This window comes from Chiloscyllium plagiosum, unplaced genomic scaffold, assembly GCF_037043375.1.
Source record: "Chiloscyllium plagiosum isolate Xiang-an unplaced genomic scaffold, Cpla_swu_hap1 HiC_scaffold_1, whole genome shotgun sequence".
Taxonomy (NCBI): domain Eukaryota; kingdom Metazoa; phylum Chordata; class Chondrichthyes; order Orectolobiformes; family Hemiscylliidae; genus Chiloscyllium; species Chiloscyllium plagiosum.
In genome coordinates this window covers 130,951,161-130,971,648 of record NW_028270139.1, presented here as the reverse complement: position 1 = coordinate 130,971,648, position 20,488 = coordinate 130,951,161, and the positions used below count along the sequence as shown (strand labels likewise).

General features: G+C 40.4%; 1 protein-coding gene across 1 annotated transcript in view; it reads right to left on the bottom strand.

Moving 5' to 3' along the window:
- acaa2 (acetyl-CoA acyltransferase 2) overlaps positions 1-20,488 on the bottom strand; it is a 61,749-nt gene that overhangs the window by 11,931 nt on the left and 29,330 nt on the right. The window contains exons 2-6 of the mRNA XM_043719477.2: positions 18,491-18,657; positions 15,767-15,895; positions 7,261-7,377; positions 4,337-4,484; positions 1,333-1,508 (exon numbers count right to left, since the gene is read on the bottom strand). Coding sequence (XP_043575412.1) covers positions 1,333-1,508; positions 4,337-4,484; positions 7,261-7,377; positions 15,767-15,895; positions 18,491-18,657 — 737 coding nt within the window. The remainder of the gene's footprint in view (positions 1-1,332; positions 1,509-4,336; positions 4,485-7,260; positions 7,378-15,766; positions 15,896-18,490; positions 18,658-20,488) is intronic.

Sequence of the window (20,488 nt, the reverse complement as noted above, 5' to 3'; positions counted from 1 at the left end):
TGTGATTCACGCATAAGGTCGCTCTGCACAGCAGCATGCTGCATTTTTTTTACCATTCAAATAATAGTCCTTTTTATTGTTATTCCGACAAAAGTGGATGACTTCACATTTATCAACATTGTACTCCATCTGCCAGACCTTTGCCTACTCAAACTATCTATATCTCTCTGTAAACTTTCAGAGTCCTTTGCACACTTTGCTCTACCACTCATCTTAATGTCATCCTGAAATTTTGACACAGTACACATGGTCCCCAACTCAAAATCATCCATGTAAATTGTAAACAATTGCAGTCCCAACACCGATCCCTGAGGCACACCACTAGTCACTGATCGCCAACTAGAAAAGCACTCCCACTGTTAGTTAACCAATTCTTCATCCATACTAATACATTGCCCATAACGCTGTGCACCTTTACCTTATGCAATAGCCCTGTGTGTGGCACCTTGTTGAATCATGCTCCTCATGATTTTATAAACCCCTATAAGGTCACTCCACAGCCTCTGGCACTCCAGGGAAGAAAGCTCCAGCCTATTTAGCCTCTTCCTATGCATCAAATCCTCTAGTCCTGGTCACATCCTTGTAAATCTTTCTGTACCCTCTTAACTTTAGCAACACCGTTCCTATGGAAGGGCAAGAGAATTGTACACAGTATTCTCAAAGTGGCCTAATCAATGTCTTGCACAGCCGCAACATGACATCCCAGTTCCTATACTCAATGTTCTAACCAATGCAGGCAACGGTCCCAAATGCCTTCTTTACAACCCTGTCTACCTGCGACTCCACTTTCAAGGAACAATGCACCTGCACCCTTATGCCTCTTTGTTCGGCAAAATTCCCCAGGGCCTACAACTAACTGGACAAGTCCTGTTTACATTTGCCTTACCAAAATGCAACACCTCATATTTATTTAAACTCAATCTGCCATGTCAGAACCTCACCTTCAGTTGAATACGTTGTCATGTTAATACAGAGTCTGTTCCTCAAGTAGTTACCTAGGATAGCACCAGTAGCTAGAAAAAGAAGTTTGACCAGCACTGAATCATAAACCAAACATGTTGCAGAATAGGAAGAGCTGAAAAATGTGTTGCTGGAAAAGCGCAGTAGGTCAGGCAGCATCCAAGGAGTAGGAGAATCGACGTTTCGGGCATAAGCTTATAAGTTTTTCCAACAATACATTTTTCAGCTCTGATCTCCAGCATCTGCAGTCCTCACTTTCTCTTAGCAGAATAGGAAGACTAAAGATAAACTGGAGAAACAAAATTATTTAATGGCAAAACTAGACATTAATTAGACTTGACAACATTCCACAAGGACAGAGATAGAACATACCGAGGCATTTCCTGCAGTGACGGTGCCATTTTTCTTGAACACAGTTGGTAACTTGGCCATCTGCTCTGCAGTGGTATTTGGTCTAGGGTGCTCATCATGTGTAATAGACTGTACTCCTTTCTTGATTTTCACGTCAATTGGAGCCAACTCCTCTTTGAAGTAACCAGCTTCATTGGCTGAAAGGTATTATGGATTATGTATCAATGGTGCACACATGCATATTATTACTCTGTCTCAATCTTAGGAGAAAGAAATTACCATTTTTTTTTCTCAAAGACAGGCCAGAATACCAACATATAATCACCAAACAACTAACATATAATCACCAAACATAAGACCATAAGACATAGCAGCAGAAGTAGGCCATCCAGCCCATCAAGTCTCTGCCATTCAATGAGATCTAATTTGATGCGGTAATCGTCAACTCCAATTTCCTGCCTTTTCCTCATAACTCTTGGTTGCTGTACTGCAGTAAAGAATTTCACAGATTTTTATCTCATAATTCCTCCTCATTTCTGTTCTAAGTAGGTGACCCCTTACACAGATTATGCCCTCTGATCCTAAACTCTCCCCACAAGGGAAAACAACCTCTCCATATCCATCCTGTCGAGTCCCCTCAGAATCTTGTGTTTCAATAAGGACATCTCTCATCCTTCTAAACAGAGTAGAGTCTCAACCTACTCACACTCCCTTCATAAATCCTTTCATAACTGAAATTCCTCCATAGCCGGAATCAACCTGATGAACCTGCCCTAGACTGCCTCCAAAGCCAATAAGTCTTTTCTTAGAAAAGGTGACAAAAACTGCTCACAGTAGTCTAGTTGTGCTAGTTCTAGCTTCTTACATTGGTTTAGCAAAAGTTCCATCTTTTTATCCACCATTCCCTTTGAAATAAAAATTAACTTATCATTTGCCTTCCCTATTACCTGCTAAACGTGGATGCTGTTTTTTGTGAGTCATTCACACCTTTCTCCACTTAAGTAATGTTCAGCTCCTCTATTTCTCCTGCCAAAGTGCAAAACCTCACATTTTCCTATATTATATTCCATTTGCCAAGTTTTGCCCACTCACTTAACTTGTCTGCATTGCTCTGTAGACTTGGTCATTCTCACCACTCATTGGAGAATTGGAGTAGATTAGTCAGCTAATCAAGCCTCTGCTGCATTTAATACGTTCATGGCTTTTACCCTCATTATTCCCAGAATCCATTAGGCCATTAATTATCAAACACTTAGCAACTTAAACATACATAAAGACATCCACAGCCTTTCAGGCAAAGAATTCCAAAAATCTCCTTACCTTGGCAGCATGGTAGCCCAGTGGTTTCTCTGCTTCCTCACAGCACCAGGGATCCAGAATTGAGTCCACGTCGGGTGACCATTATGTGTGGAGTTTGCACATTCTCAATGTGTCTGTGTGGGTTTCCTCTGGGTGCTCTAGTGTCCTCCCACAGTCCAAAGATGTGCAATTTAGGTGGTTTGGCAACACTAAATTGCCCATAGTGTCTGGGATGTGCAGGCTAGGTGAATTAGCCATGGGTAATGCAGGGCTACAGGGCGAGAGTAGGAAGGTGGGTATGGGAAGGATGTTCTTCGGAGAGTTGGCATGGACTCGATGGGTCGAATGGCCTGCTTCGATACTGTGGAGATTTTATGATTTTATGGTCCTAAATGGCACTGTTGAATTCTGCCTACTGGTTCAGGATTCCCCAACCAGGGGAAACATATTTCTTGCATGTACCCTGTTCATCCCTTTAAATATTTTGTCTCATGCTATTTTGTTAAGTAACCCAATGCATGATACTTTATTGAACACTTTTCATAAATCCAGATATATTAAATCAAAAATTCTCCTTTATCTATCCTGCTTGTTACTACCTCAAGTATTTCTAATAAATTTGTCAGGCATGATTTCCTCATTGTAAAGCAATGCTGATTCTGCATGTTATACATTTCCAATTTCTCTGCAATTATACCCTTTTATCATAGACAATAAAAGTTTCCTAATGCCAGATACAAAGGCAACTAGCCTTAAAGTACCTGTTTTTTGGTGCTGTTATTTACATTCGGTTATAGACTATAACACATTTAGGCAAGAAATTCATGAATAAACAATTTCATGAATGATTTCACCTCATGATACCAACTACAAAGCTGCTAAAAGATCTTCTTACCACTGACTTGAAGATTTTAAGGTACTTTATTAAAAGAGCATTGTCTCAGAATTAAGGGGTGCCAAATTTAAGACTGAGATGAAGAATTTCTTCTCTGAGGGTTGAGAGTCTTATGAACTCCTTGACACAGAGATCTGTGGAGGCAGAGTCTTTACGTATATTTAAGGGTGAGGTAGATAGTTTCTTGACCAGTAGGAAAATCAAGGGTTATGGGGAAAGGGCAGAAAGATGAATGTTAGGATGAGTCATGATCCTACTGCACGGCAGAGAAGGCGTGAGGGGCCAAACAGCTTACTTCTGTTCCTAGACTTATGATCTTAAGCTAATTGTATTTGCAAACATTCCTGCATTTTCTGTTTTAGTTTTGCAATTTAATTATTTGTGGTTACTTTCATTCTTAGAGTCATACAGCATGGAAACAGATCATTTAGTCCAACTCATTCATGCCAACCAGACATCCCAATCTGACCTCGTCCCATTTGCCAGCATTTGGCCTATATCCCTATAAACCCTTGCTATTCATACAGCCATTCAGGTGCCCTTTAAATGTACTAATTGTACCCACCTCCACCACTTCCTCTGGCAGCTCGCTGCATACATGCACCACACTCTGAGTGAAGAGGTTATCCCTCAGGTCCTTTTTAAATCTTTCCACTCTCACCTTAAACCTATGTCTTCTAGTTTAGGACTTCCACAGGGAAAAGACTGTGGCTATTCATCTTATCCATGCTCCTCATGATTTTATAAACTAATGAATCACTCAAATTCACTTTAAAAAAATGTCTTCACATGCAGGCTTTACACATGACATAGCAGCACTGGAGTACTCACCAGTTTTCCACCTCTCCTGAGTCTTCAGTGCATATGCATCACATTCCTCCCTGCTTATTTCATATTGCTCAGCAAGATTTTCTGCTGTAAGACCCATAGGAGTTTTAATATGGAGGTCAGTCAGTCCTGCCCATAAAGTGTCTTCCATCTGTAGAACAATTTATTTGAAAAATATTAATAACAATTTAATTTTCTAATTCACACAATTTTCTGTATTTTTGAGGTACAGTAAGTAAATGCTGACATCGCTCTCAATCTTATGAGGCAAGTTGTCAGTATCCACAGTAAGATTCTCATTCACAACATTTTCTAGTTCTGCACATAATAAGCCATATTATACGTAATGGCAGTACTTTAAAATCCTTTTCAATCATTTACAAGTTTTCAGCCAGGAGTATGATTAAATACACTTTGAACACTTCAATGGGTTTAGCTTTTCAAGAAGCTTAACATCACCATCTTAATATACACCATAGCAGAAAGACTTAGCCATTCACTGCAATATACTAGAGGCAATGCGTACTGGTATTGTCACTGCACTAGTAATCCAGAAACACAGATAGTACTTTGGTAGGGACCCAGGTTCGAAACCACTGCAGCAGAAGATGGAATTTGAAATGTACTTAAATAATAATTAAAATAATATATTGAAAGAAGAAGCAGGGGAGGCTATTCAGATCTTTGAGCCTTATCTCCATTCAATATGATCATAATTGTTCATCCAACTCGGTACCCTATTCCCACTTTCTCTCCAGACCTTTTCATTCCTTTAGTCCCTATATCATGAAAATACACAATGCTTTGATCTCAACTGCTTCCTATGGCAGAGAATTGGCCTGTTGGAATTCTATGGGTTTCTAATTTTAATCGAAATGTATAACGATGGAGTTAAATTATTATTTACTGTCATAAAAACCCATCTAATGCCCTTGAGGGAAGGAAATCTGCCTGATCATACCTGGTCTGGTGTATAGGTGACCACAGTATTGTTGTTGACTCATAAGTGTCCTCTGAAATGAACTAGTAAGCCACTCAGTTTCAGCAAAACTGATACAAAGTCTCAAAGAATCAGGAGAACCATCTCACAGGCTCATCAAGCAACAGCCTGAAATGGTCACAAACATCAAATCATATATTTCAGACAATGTCCCACATTCCACTGGGTATATTCTGTCCTGCTACCCACACTAAGGAGATTGCGCTGTGGTATACGGTTGGGAGGGAGCTGTCCTGGAAGTCCTCAATATTGACTCCAAACCCATGAAATCTTATAGCATCACATCAAACATGGTCAAGTGAACACCCTGCTGATTACAATGTACCACCCACACTCAGCTGACGAATCAGTACTTTTCCATGTCGAGCACCAACTAGAGGAAACACTGATGGTGATAAAGGTGGAAATGAGGGGGAAAGCTCTCCACTGGTTAGAGTCACACTTAGCATAAAGGAAGATGGTTGTTGGAGGTCAACATCTTAGCCCCAGAATATAGTTCCTCAGGACTATATTCTCAGCCTAACTATTCTCAGCTACATCATCACAAGGTTAGAAGTAAAGCTGTGCTCATTACTGTGCATTACTCCTCACATTCTGAAGAGTTTGTTCCTACACGTAGCAGTCCCTGAAATCTGGACAAAATTTGGGCTAAGTGGCAAGTAACATTCACAACAGAAATACCAGGGAATAACCATTACCCCAGATATTAATGCCTTTGCATGGATTTCCCCAGTCATCATTGGCCTAATGATAACTTTAGGTCAGAAACTTAACAGGACCAGCTGTATAATGCAGTGGTTACAAGAATAGGTCAGAGGCTGGGAATTGTGCAGCAAGAAACTCACTCCCTCGCACCACAAAGACTGTTCACCCTATTTATAAATCACAATTCAGGAGTTGAGGGTGTAGGTTTGCTCGCTGAGCTGTAGGTTTGATATCCAGACGTTTCATTACCTGGCTAGGTAACATCATCAGTGACGACCTCCAAGTGAAGCAAAGCTGTTGTCTCCTGCTTTCTATTTATATGTTTGTCCTGGATGGGGTTTGTGGTGATGTCATTTCCTGTTCGTTTTCTGAGGGGCTGATAGATGGTAACTAGATCTAGACACATCTATCCTGGAACAGGCTAAGCAAAGACATGCCAGAGAATTCCTAGAGGCCTGGCACTCCAACCACAACGTCATAAACAAACACATAGATCTAGATACCATCTATCAACCCCTCAGAAAACGAACAGGAAATGACATCACCACAACCCCAGGAATCCCATCCAGGACAAAACACATAAATAGAAAGCAGGAGACAACAGCTTCGCTTCACTTGGAGGTCGCCACTGATGATGTTACTAGCCAGGTAATGAAACGTCTGGATATCAAACGTACAGCTCAGCGAGCAAACCTACACCCTAAACCTCAACCTGAGCTACAAACCTTCACAAACCTAGCATAAGTCAGGAGTATAATAGAATACACTTCACTAATTAGATAACAACAACACTTAAAAAAGCTCAAAACCATTCAAGATAAAGCTGCCCACTTTGTGCCTGTGATGCATAGAAAGAACGTTCACAGTGGTAGCTTGGCATACCATCTTCAAGATTTATCCTAGCAACTTATTAAGGCTCCATCGACAGCACTTTCACCACCTAGAAGGACAAAAGCATAGAAATGCCACCTCTTCCACAACCTGTACAAAATCTCACATACACACTGAGAACTGAAAGTTGATGTTCCTGAACTAACACTGGATCAAAATCTTGGAGCTCCCTTCATAACCGCACCATAAGTGTACCCGCATTAAATAAACTGCAATAGTTCAAGCAAGCAGCTTAACACCACATTTTTAAGGTCATTTAGAGATAGGCAATAAATGAAGTTCTAGCTAGTAATGCCCACTAATTAACTGGTTTTAAAAAAGTATATTTTACCTTGATATCAACCCCAAGTTTTGTGCCAAATCGTACATTTCGAACAGCATAAGGAGCCTGGCTCATGCTTTCTGATCCTGCGCACAATACAATCTCAGATTCTCGAAGGCAGATCTCCTGCAACAAAGTGAGTGTATTATTTTATTAAAGACAGACATGCCATTTAAAATCTGAATGAATTAATTCAATTATACACCAATGCTGGCACATTCCCAAGAACCTAGCGTTTATAAGCCTGGAACATACTAAATATTAAATGCTAAATATTAAATCTGTATATTCTTTTTAAAAATGTACTTATTTAAAATAATATATTTTACTTGAATAAACTCATACAAAATTGTGACAAATTAGGTCTGTTAAAATGTTAATTAGAAAGCTCTAAAATATTCATAATGCAAATATTAAAAAACTTTAAGATACTTACAGCAGCTCAAATGTAATTATTTCAGTTCATTAATTTGTAAATGTTGTAAAACATTAATTGTAGTGTTATGACAAAATGTCAGAGGAGTACAGAAAAAGATATATAAATCACTGAGTAGAGAGGATAAAGCAATCAAATCAAAAACAAAACAGAGTTTCATTTTAAGGGATAGAAATGAAAAGCAAAAGGATATTTTAAATGCATAATCTTGGTTAGACCATGGGGATCCTGAAGAAAGGAGCAGAAGAATGTACTGATGAAATTGGATAAAACATGTGAAGCACAGGTGGAGCATTAACGACAATGTGGATCCATTGGGCTGAATGGCCTCAATACAATTGAGTAATATCTGATGTTACACACAGCTATATGTACACAGACAAATTTTATGGATGGGCAGTTAATAACAGTTTGAACTAAAATGCAAAATGCTAAAAATCCTCAGCAAGTCTGGCAGCGCCTGTAGAGAGAAAAACAAAATTAGCATTTCAGGCTGATGTCCTCCAAATCGAAACATCGTGAGCAAAGTGGCATGTAATCAATACTTACAGACGTAGGGGAAGTAGAGGGATGTAAAAGGGAAGTCTGTGATCAGAGGAGGAGCCACTTTGCTGTGGTTGAGGGCTGGGGCAGGGCTAGGAGCAGCACCTTCGCCCCAATCAGATCAGAAGTAAGGATGTTCACGTAATATTTTGCACTATTCATGACTCCCCGGATATTAAAGCAGTCCGTGTCGATTTGCAGCAAGGCTTAGGCAACATTCAGGCTTGGGATGATGAGTAATAAGTAATATTTGTGTTACACATGTACCAGGAAAAGGTCATTTCCAAGAAGAAAAACTCGATTTGACATTCAATGATGTTACCAAAGCTGAATGTCCCACTCTCAACATCTTGGGGGTTACTGTTGGCCAGAAACTGAATTGCACCATCGGTACAAATAAAATGACGATAAGAGCAGGTCCAAGGCTATGAATTCTATGACAAGTAATAAACTGTCTGATTTCTGAAAGGTGCTGATTAGATGTATGACAGAATACTCGCTGCTTGCTTGCAAGATGTTGGTGGGGAGGAACAAACACCTCCTGCAGTCACTCCCTCCATCACTGATGCACAGTGACAGTACATTATACCATCTACAGAATGCACTTCAACAACTTACCATGGCTTCTTCCCACCTTCGAAACCCATGACAAGGACAGCAGATGTGTGGGAATACCACCATGTGCAAGTTCACCTCCACTCCACATACCAGCCTGGGACTATATTGTTATCCCTTTCTGGAATTCCCTTCTAGGAGCATTATGAATGTACCTACACCATATAGACTGTAGTGGTTCAACAAGGCACCTCACAATCACCTTATCCAGGGCGGTTAGGGATAGACAATAAATGTATGCCTATCCTGCAATACCCACATCCTGCAAAAGTTTATTACTCATTCTGGGCATATCATGCGGTGTACAAAATCACACTTTAGTTCATAGGAAAGATATCAGTATTTGATTTGGGCATATTGAAAGGTATGGCAAAAGTCCAAGAACAAAATATTGTGGATCGCCTCCTGTTTTGGCAATATACATTTGGGAAGCTGAAGAGAGCATCTTGAAGATATTGTTTAAAAAAACCCACTGGGAATGTCTATTGAAATTGATCTGAAGTGGCAGCAAAGTAATAATTCATCTTGTTGAAAGATTTCTGCACTTTGCTTTCCTATAATCTGCTGACAACTGCTTTGCCTGTGGCCACTTCAGGAAGGTTATGATTCTGCAGGCTTTGGGCAAACCCTGTCAGTCAGCAAAGCTGGCTTCTGTGATGGTCTGGGCTATGCACACCACCTTCTGTAGTTTCTTACTGTCCTGGGCAGAGCAGTTGCCATTCCAGGCCATTATGCACCCGGACAATATGCTCTCAATAGTGCATTGTTAGAGGTTGGGTTAGGGTCCTTGTGGATGTGCCAAATTTCCTAAATCCCTATACTCACTGGAATTTAGAAGAATGAGACCTTATTGAAACTTACAATATTCTTAATGGACTTGAAAGGGTAGAGGCGAAAGGATTGTTTCCCCCTTATGTGAGAGTCGAGGACAAGAGGGAAGGATCTCAAAAACTAGTTGGACATTTGAAATTGAGATTAGGAGGAATTTCTTCGGAATAATGAATCCGTGGAAATCTTTACTGTAGAGAGGGCTGTCATTAAGTATATTCAAGGCTGAGATAGACAGATTTCTAATTAGTAAGGAAATCAAGGGATATGGGGAAAGGCAGGAAAGTGGCATTGATGTTTATCAGATCAGCCTCATTCAATGACAGAACAGATTCGACAAGCTGAATGGCCTACTTCAGTTCCCATGTCTCTGGCTTAATATATCCGGGTCTAAATTGGTTTTCATGACTTGCAATGTTTACACCAGCAATTGAATGGTTTCCTACTATTCATTTCGGTGGTACAATTATGGTCTAGAGATTCTAATTTCCAGATGGTCGTTGGAGCAGCATATTCTTACGGGAATTGGTCAGGAAACTGAAACCCATCAAGAGTGCTTCATTGAAGTTGGAGTGTTCAGAGGGTTCACTAAGATGATCCTGGGTATAAAGGATCTTTGTATGAGATGCAGTTGAGCTTGTATTCAGTGGAGTTTAGAAGAATGACTTTACTGAAAAATACAAGATTGAGGAACTTGACAGGGTTGATGCAGAAAAGGTTATTTCCCATTGTGGGAGAGCCCATGTAAAACAGATGAAAAGGAATTTTGTTTCTCTGGGGGTTGTGACTTTGCCTTTACCTTGGACAGCTGCAGAGGCTGGATCATCAAATATATTTAAGGCTGAGGTGGACAGACTTTTGGTCAGTAAGGATGAAGGAAAAGGCAGAAAATTGCAGTTGAGGATTACCAGCCATGGTGTCATCAAATGGCAGAGCAGACTCAGTGGGCTGAATGGCCTACATCTGCTATACCTTACGGAGGAAGTTGACTCAGTAAAAGTTTAACAGCTTCCCAGGAAAAGTTAGAAAACTGACAACATACTCTAAAGACCAGAAGACCATAAGACATAGGAGCAGACATTAGGCCATTCAGCCCAACGATTTTGGTCATGGCTGATAAGTTTCTCAACCCCATTCTGCTTCTTTCTTCCCATAACATTTGATCCCCTTTGACAATCAAGAACTTTTATCCCTGCCTTAAATATACTCAATGACCTTCTGTGGCAATGAATTCCATAGATTCATCACTGAAGACGTTTCCCCTTATCTCCGTTCTAAAGAGTCTTCCATTTACACCAAGGCCTTGAGTCCTACATTCATCCTAGTCCTACAAATGGAAACATCTTCCCAAGGTCCATACTATCCAGGCCATTCACTAAACTGTAGCTTTCAAGAAGATCTCCCCTCATCCTTCGAAACTCCACCGAGTATAGTACCAGAGTCTTCAAATGTTCCTCATATCTTAAGTTTTTCATTCCTGGGATCGTTCTCGTAACCTCCTCTAGAGCCGTTCCAGGGCCAGTACATCCTTCCTGAGGTATGGGGCCAAACATTTCTCACAATACTCTAAATGTGGTCTGACCAGAGCCTTATAGAGCCTCAGAAGTACATCCCTGCTTTTATATTCTAGTCCTCTCAAATTAAATGCCAACATTGTATTTGCCTTCTTAACTGCAGATTCAACCTGCAAGTTTACCTTAAGAGAATCCTAGATCATGAATCCCAAGTCCCTTTACACTTCAGATTTCTGCATTTCATCCCCATTTAGAAAATAGTTATTGTCTCTCTTCTTCCTACCAAAGTGTATAACCTCACACTTTCCCATATTGTATTCCATTTTCCACCCTGCCCACTTTTACAAAGTCGAAAGAGTGTATGTTCACTTTAGGATAGAAAGTGCTTTCAGAATTTTAAAGTAAATTTAAAGTACAGCTATAACTGTCCAAACAGAACAGCTAAGAGACTGGCTGATCCAAAATAGGTACATGAGTTTTGGTTGCTGTTTTGACAAGAATTCAAATTTAACCAAATTTACTTAAATTGTGCTCAGGACGCTAAAACCCAATTGAGTTTGAATTTACTGTATTGACATCATCAGACTAATGAGTGGGAACAATGTTGGTGTATAAAACTAGGGCTTTTTTAAAGTTTGGTCAAAGCAACTGCCACTGAATGGCAAAGCAACTGCCATAGAACTGACTGCTCACCTAACATCTTGCTCTCCAAGAAATAAAAAAGCACTCTTTATCAAAAGGGAGCTTTTCCTGTTAAAAATACAGTAAAAAGAAAGACGACAATCCAGGCAGATCAGCAGACAGAAGATTGAAGACAGTGGAGAAGACAGAGACTGTGCGGACTTGAGATTTAGTTAATGTCATGTTTAATAATGGTCTTATTGGAACAGCATTTTCATAGAGTTAGGGTCACATAGTAAGTAGTTTAAAGTGTTCAGTTTGTTAATAATTTTGTTTAGTGTTTGCTATTAGAGTTAGAAAAACTACTTGTTTTTTTCTTCTTTAAATAGGAGTACTCTTTCACTCACTCATACTTTTAACAGATTAGGAAGCGAGGCAAGCTTTTCTAGGTGTTTGGTTTTAATTGAAAGAGGGGTTTGACCTCTGTGTCGTAAAACTACTCTCCTAACCTGTCTAAATCCTTCTGCAGCCTCCCTGATACTACCTGTCCCATCACCTATATTTGCATCATCTGCAAACTTAGCCAGAATACCCTTAGTTCCTTAACATATAGAACATAGAACATTACAGCGCAGTACAGGCCCTTCGGCCCTTGATGCTGCACCGCCCTGTCAAAGTAATCTGAAGCCCATCCCACCTATTCCATGTACGTCCATTTGCCTGTCCAATGACGACTTAAATGCACTTAATCTTGGCGAATCTATTACCGATGCAGGCAAAGCATTCCATACCCTTACTACTCTGAGTAAAGAAACTACCTCTGACATCTGTCTTATACCTATCTCCCCTCACTTTAAAGTTGTGTCCCCTCATGTTTGCCGCCCCATACTTGGAAAAAGGCTCTCCCTGTCCACCCTATCTAACCCTCTGATTATCTTGCATGTCTCCATTAGGTCACCTCTCAACCTTCTTCTAACGAGAACAGCCTCAAGGCCCTCAGCCTTTCCTCGTAAGACATTCCTTCCATACCAGGCAACATCCTAGTAAATCTCCTCTGCACCCCTTCCAAAGCTTCCACATCCTTCTTATAATGCAGTGACCAGAACTGTACACAATACTCCAAGTGTGGCCGTACCAGAGCTTTGTACAGCTGCAGCATAACCTCCTGGTTCCGGAACTCAATCCCTCTATTAATAAAGGCCAAAACACTGTATGCCTTCTTAACAACCCTGTCAATCTGGGTGGCAACTTTCAGGGATCTATGTACATGGACACCGAGATCTCTGCTCATCTGCATTCCCAAGAATCTTACCATGAGCCCAGTACTTTGCATTCCAATTACTCCGGCCAAACCTCACACTTGTCCACATTAAACTCCATTTGCCACCTCTCAGCCCAGCTCTGCATCCTATCTATGTCTCTCTGCAACCTACTACATCCTTCGTCACTATCCACAACTCCACCGACCTTAGTGTCGTCTGCAAATTTACTAACCCACCCTTCTAAGCCCTCATCCAGGTCATTTATAAAAATGATGAACAGCAGTGGACCCAACAACAACCCTTGCGGTATGCCGCTAATAACTGGACACCAAGGTGAACATGTTCCATCAACTACAACCCTCTGTTATCTTTCAGCAAGCCAATTACTGATGCAAACTGCTATGTCTCCCACAATCCCAGTCCTCCGCATTTTGTACAATGGCCTACTGTGGGGAACCTTATTGAACGCCTTGCTGAAATCCATATACACCACATCAGCCGGTTTACTCTCATCTACCTGTCTGGTCACTTTGTCAATAAACTCAATAAGATTCGTTAGGCATGACCTACCCTTCACAAAACCGTGCTGACTGTCCCTGATCAGATTATTCTTTTCTAGATGGTTATAAATCCTCTCTCTTGTAACCTTTTCCAATACTTTACCAACAACTGAAGTGAGACTCACTGGTCTATAATTACCAGGGTTGTCTCTACTACCTCTTTTTGAACAAGAGAACCACATTTGCTATCCTCCAGTCCTCAGGCACTATTCCTATTCCAGATCATTAATGTATAAAGTGAAAAGTTGTGGTCCCAACACTGACAAAGAACAATACAGCCCGGGAATAGGCTATTTGCCCTCCAAGCCTGCACCGACACATTTTGCCCTTCCATGTTAAAACTGTCTTCCTTTACAGGATCCATATCCCTCTATTCCCTTCCTATTCATGTATTTGTCCAGGAGCTTTTTGAATGCTGTTGGTGTGTCTGCTTCCCTCACCTCCTCTGGCAGTGCATTCCAGGCATTCACTGCCGTTTGTGTGAAAAACATGCCTTGCATATCTCTCTTAAACTCCCCCGCCCCCCCACCACCCCCGCCACCCCTCGAACCTTGAACCTATGTCCCCTAGTAATTGACCCCTCCACCCTGGAAAAAACCCTCATTCTTCACTCCATCTATGCCAGTCACAATCTTACAAACGTCTATTAGGTTGTCCCCAACCTCCTGCATTCCAGTGAAAACCAGCCCAATCTATCCAACCTTTCTTCGTAGTTAAAATCCCCCATATCAGGCAACATCCCAGTAAACTTTTGCTGTGCCCTCTCTAAAGCATCCACATCTTTCTGGTAGTGTGGCGACCAGAACTGGATGTAATACTGATCCTTGTGGAACACCACAGTTTCCGGCTGCCACCCTGAGAAGATCCCTTTTATCCCCCACACTCTGGCTGACTGGCAAACAGCCAATCTTCTATCCATGCTAGTAACTTGCCTCTAATACCACAGGCTCTAATTTTACACAGCACCCTCCTATATAGCACCTTGTCAAAGGCCTTATGGAAATCCAAGTAGATAACATCCGTTAGCTCTCTTTGGTCTAACCTGCCCGTTACCTTCTCAAAGAATTCAATCAGATTTGTCAGGCATGACCTTGATGAACTCATGCTGACATTGCCCTATTTTACCATGCACTTCCAAGTATTCAGAAATCTCATCCTTCACATCGGATTCCAAAATCTTAACAGCATCCAAGGTCAGGCTAATTGGCCTGTAATAGCTCAAATCCTCTAATCCTGGCAACATCCTTGTAAATCTTTTCTGAACCCTTTCAAGTTTCACAACATCCTTCCAAAGGAAGGAGGTCAGAATTACACATAATATTCCAAAAGTGACCTAACCAATATCCTGTACAGCTGCAACATGACCTCCCAACTCCTGTACTCGACATTCTGACCAATAAAGGAAAGCATTCCATACGCCTTCTTCACTATCCTATCCACCTGCGACTCCACTTTCAAGGAGCTATGAACCTACACTCTAAGGTCTTTTTGTTCAGTTATACTCCCTCGGACCTTACCCTTAAGTGTGTGAGTCCTGCTAAGATTTGCTTTCCAAAAACGTAGCACCTTGCATTTATCAAAATTAAACTCCACCTGCCACTCCTCAGCCCATTGGCACATCTGATCAAGATCCCGTTGTAATCTGAAGTAATCTTCTTTGCTGTCCACGACACCTCCAATTTTGGTGTCATCTGCAAATTTATTAACTCTATCTCTTATGCTCACATCCAAATAATTTATATAAATGACAAAAAGTAGTGGACTCAGCACTGATCCTTGCGGCACTCCACTGGTCACAGGCCTCCAGTCTGAAAAACAACCCTCCACCACCACCCACTGTCTTCTACCTTCGAGCCAGTTCTGTAACTAGCAATAGGGTACTTCATTACAAGAAACCTTGTAAGAGAGAAACTAGAGGATGCTCAGCCTTCCTTGAGATTTACTGGTCACATTATACTAGTAAAAGCCAAGGAATAATTTTTTTAAAAAAAAATCCTCACATACATAAAAACAGCCATGTAGTACAAAGGTCTTACAAATACTTTTCATTAAAAATAACATATACAGTAATATAAGTTGAGAGAGAAAAACAAGGCTTAATCTTCTAATCTAGAATGCAATGCTGTTGTTCAGTACCTGTGCTCCAGAGACGATTGACTGGAAACCAGATCCACAGAGTCTGTTTACAGTTAAGGCAGGTACTGGGATTGGAATTCCAACTTGTAGTCCAACATGTCTGGCAATATAAGCAGCATCTGGAGAACTCTTAATAAAAACAAATTTATTTCACCTTGCGTCAAATCCACTACTTTTAACAAATTAGTGTAAAGTCTAATAGAGGTTATGCATATTTTATTGAAGGAGGTTACTTTAAAAGGATGGAAGACCATTTTTACCCACCACTGCTGACTTATAATTCTATAATACCATTAGCAGCAAGTAGAAGTTAAAGTAGTTTTTAAAATATCTGCTTCCAACATGACCAGAGGGAAATTTATAATGAGGACAGATAAGAATAGTCAATATTGAGAAACATCCTTTTAGTTCACTTAGGCTAATTGTCTCTCAGTATTCTCCTTTACAAGTTGAATGTGAGAATTAGGAGTAAGCAATTAGGCCCCTCAAGCTTGCTCTGCCATTTTAATACGATCATTGCTGACCTCATCTCAGCCTCAAGAGTGTGGCGCTGAAATTCCTGAAGGGCTTATGCCCGAAACATCAATTCTCCTGCTCCTTGGATGTTTCCTGACCTACTGTGCTTTTTCAGCACCACACTCTCGACTCTGATCTCCAGTCCTCACTCTCTCCTTATCTCAGCCTCAACTTCACTTGCTTGCCCACTCTACAAAACCCTTCAACCCATAGACAAATTTTTAATTCAAAATTACCTCCTTAAATTTACTGAATGTCTTGTATACAGCGCTGGTGAATTCCACAGATTCACGACCCTTTGAGAGAAGTCATTTCTCATCATGCCTGTTGTAAGTCTTCTACCCCTTATCCTAAAACCATGACTCCTTGTTCTCGATTGCCTTGCAATGTTACCTCCTCAGGTAACAGGACCAAACTGTACAGAATACTCCAGTGATGTTTTGAGCCATTAAAGGACAGTGGCACTTATATAACCACCCAACAGTCTGATCATCAATTTTTAAATTTCGAATCACTAGAAAAGCAAGAGGGAAGATGTCTTAGACTGACCACTGCAGTTTTTAGTCTTTACTTGGAGGATCCAGCAAAATGAGTAATATGTTTGCTAAAGAATACTAGTATGATCAGAAGGGGGCTTTGGAATAAAGCAAACACACAAGAGTTTCTTAAAATATAATTATAAGATCAATGATAGACTCTTATCAATGCTGACCTTGAGTGAAATCAGCTGGACAAATAGGGTGAGGGTACACATGCCTGTATTTCACCATACTCAGAAATTCTGATAAGACTAGTGAACCTCCATTCCTTCTTCTTGCTCTTTATTAGTGAAGTCCTCACCACCATAGTCACCTCTAGATTCAAATCTTCCAACACTCAATTTTCCTATCCTTTACCTCCTATAAAGTCCATGTTCTCCACACATCCTGCTCCAAATTCAGAGACCTCTCCCCCATCACCTGCATCTTGCTGAACAGGGTCTTCTTCGCCAATAGCCAATGCTACCTCTGCAACCTCCTCCAGTCCTTCTGAACATCCAATATATTTTCACCCCATCACAGGCAGGGCCTTCCCCAAATTCTCACTGCAGATGTCTATTCAAAATTTCTCCTCTCAAAAAATATATACTTCCAGCTTGACTCAGTGGCAGCCTCTCACCAGAGTTAGAGATTGTATATAACCTTGGTTGCCTAAATAAAAATACCCATTGAGGTAAGGAAGTTAGATTCATATCATTTTAAAAGCAGTATTGATTGAACCAATGAAATCTAATCATAACTATTAAATAAAATGCCTTAAATTATTCATAGTAACTTTACCCAGTCAAGTTTTTGTAAACACCTCCTGAGTGCAAGACGCCCAATTACTCACAAAATATTACAAAAGTGTACATTTATAAAATACTTTTCAGTAGTACTGCAAGTGTGAAAGCAGTTGAGGTTAGTATGAGAACACTTTACAAAAGATAAGGCTCAGCAATATTAGTGAATCTGAGAATTCTTAAGAAAAGGTTTTAAAGCAAACTATTGGAGAATATTGGAGAAATTCAGGAGGTTTGGTAGCATCTGTAGTGGCATGACTCTTCCTCAGACAGAGAAGAGGACGAGACCTCAAAAATGAAGAATCAACCCTGAAAAGTTTGAAGTTGTGCGTTTTGGGAGAATTATCAAGGCAAGAGAATACATGATGTATTAGTTAGGTGAATACTTGAAACGCTATAGCGTACAAGGTAACGGCTAAGTGCTAGAAAACAGGATTACCGCAGATAAGTGCTTTATGACCAGTATGAACATGATGGGCCTAAGGACATCTTTTTGTGGTGTAAAAGTTTTTGACTAGAGACCCTCTACAGTCTATGATGGCAATCTGCCATCAATTCTCTAACCTACTGTAATATCAAGTCTATATTTTTAAAAATTCATGTTGAGTTAGTTGAATTTAAATAGACACGTTGCTATTGCCTCAGTGTTCCTAGAATAAAGATAAAAGGATTCAATTAATAATTGAAATGATGCTTGCGCAATTATGCATCTGTTATGTACATATATTAAGGGAGTGAAAAGAGCTTAATTACAAAGTGGTTTTCTACACACACATCAATATCACCATAGGTCCTGTCCAGAGATAGAAATGTTTGAAAAAAAAGGCTCAGAACCCAAAGCAGCTGCAGTATTCCAACTCTAAAACTGTGATCCATCTGATACTGACCTGCATTACGTTTCCAACAATGATGCTGTCCACCAAGTTATGGTCAACCTTTCCAGCAGAGAGTGCGGCCCTTGCAGCATGCGTGGCTAAATCTGTGGCACTGTGATCCTTCAGTACACCACCATATGTACCAAAAGGAGTACGTTTGGCAGCAACAATGAATACACCTTTAAATAAAAGCAAAAACAAAGCAAGTTAAAGCATTTTGATACATACTGAACAATATATTTTACAATCTTGCGGAAATAGCATTATAGCAATGTGAAAAGAACATTCATAAATATTTATATTAACACTTCAGTAAACCATGATTCTTAAGCACTTCCCTGATAAATGTCTCACAATGGAATGCAATGACTTTGTAGGTAGACAGGCCAGTTTTTCAGCTCCAACATAATATCTTCATTAATGAAATAGTTCCTTAGTATTGGACTGAATAGTCATTTTGGATTGCAGTGTGGATCCCTGCCCTGAAATTTAAATCTATAAACTCAGAGATGAGAGTTTGATCGATTGTTAGTTCATTAGTGCTAATTTCTCACCACTATCAATTACAACAACTGTTCACTGTCCCATATTAACTGCCATTGCAGCAGCACCTCAATCTTAAAATCCTCATCTTTTATTACATAACTCTTCTTGTAAACTCGTGCAACCTGACAACACTCCCACAGCTCATCCTCAATTGCGGCCTCACAACTAGATTCCTTCATTCTAATACTGGAGGACATGGCTTCAGAAGCCGAGTACTTAAGCTTTAAATTCCAATTCTTAATGTCTCCGCTCCTCCCCATTCCTCTCTTAAAATGCTACTGTAACCCACTACTTTGACAAAGTTCTTGGTCACCTTATGTGTTTTCTTTCCTTTACATTTAATATTAATCACTCCAAGAATTATAGAATGATACTGGCCAAAAGAAGCCTTGGCCCATGCAGTCTGTAATGCCCAAAAAAAAAGGTATACTAATCCAATCTGAGAACGTGTTTGGAGTATGAGCAAAGTGAAAGACTTAAGTTTTGAGTTTTATGAAACAAAGATTCAGCTAAGCATGACTCAGATCAAATAAGAATTTGTAATAAACAATGAGGTGCTGGAGGCAAGGGTAGTGGTTCAACAAGGTGGAAAAGCATTCATTATGTAAAGCCATTTAACAAGATGAAGAGGCATTCAGTATGTAAAGTCATTTAACAGGGTGAAAAGCCTTCATTATGTGAAGCCAGTTATTCATTGTATAATGCCAGATGGCTTAATCTTTACTACTGACACTCACTAATTGTAACGGTCATCCAGTCAATATGTATGTTGCCTTATCTGGATGCTCCTCCCTGTAAAATGACTGCAAAATTCATTAAGAAACTGCTGTTCGAGAGAAGACCAAGAACTCATGTCTCTGTGCACATGGGTGATCGTTCTCTCTCCCTCCAGAGCCTGGAATAAGGATGAAGGAGGTAAAGCCATGTTGTGTCTCTGAGTGTTTTGTTTTGACTGAGGTGGGAACAGGATGACAATACAGGCGGGATTGGCAGGATCTGGCAGGATCCAAACGAATAGTTATGATCGGGCAGTGTCAACGATTGCCTGCAACATTGATATCTCAAAACAGACGCGCCCACAAGGTAAGGTTTTAAACCTTGGTCCCTCTCGATATTCCTGTGTGTGTTGGAAATAGTCCCCTCGTTCAATCGCTCTGTATTCTACGGACGCCTCAAATGATAATTAGTTCAGTTGAGAGACACAGTTTCATAAGCAGACTGACGAACAGAGGTTTGAGTCCTCTGTGCTATATTGGGCGGGAGGGGAGATTAACTGTGATTCAAGTCCCCTGGGTTTAAGCGAGATTCGAGTTCTCTGTACTGTTTTGGGGTTCATGTCCCCTGGGTGGGTTTAATTGAGGGTCAAATCCTCCACACTATTTTGAGGTTCAAGTCCCCTGGGTTAAATTGAGGTTTGAGCTCCTGACATGCTGACAAACAGGGGCTCGAGTTCTGTGGGTGGAT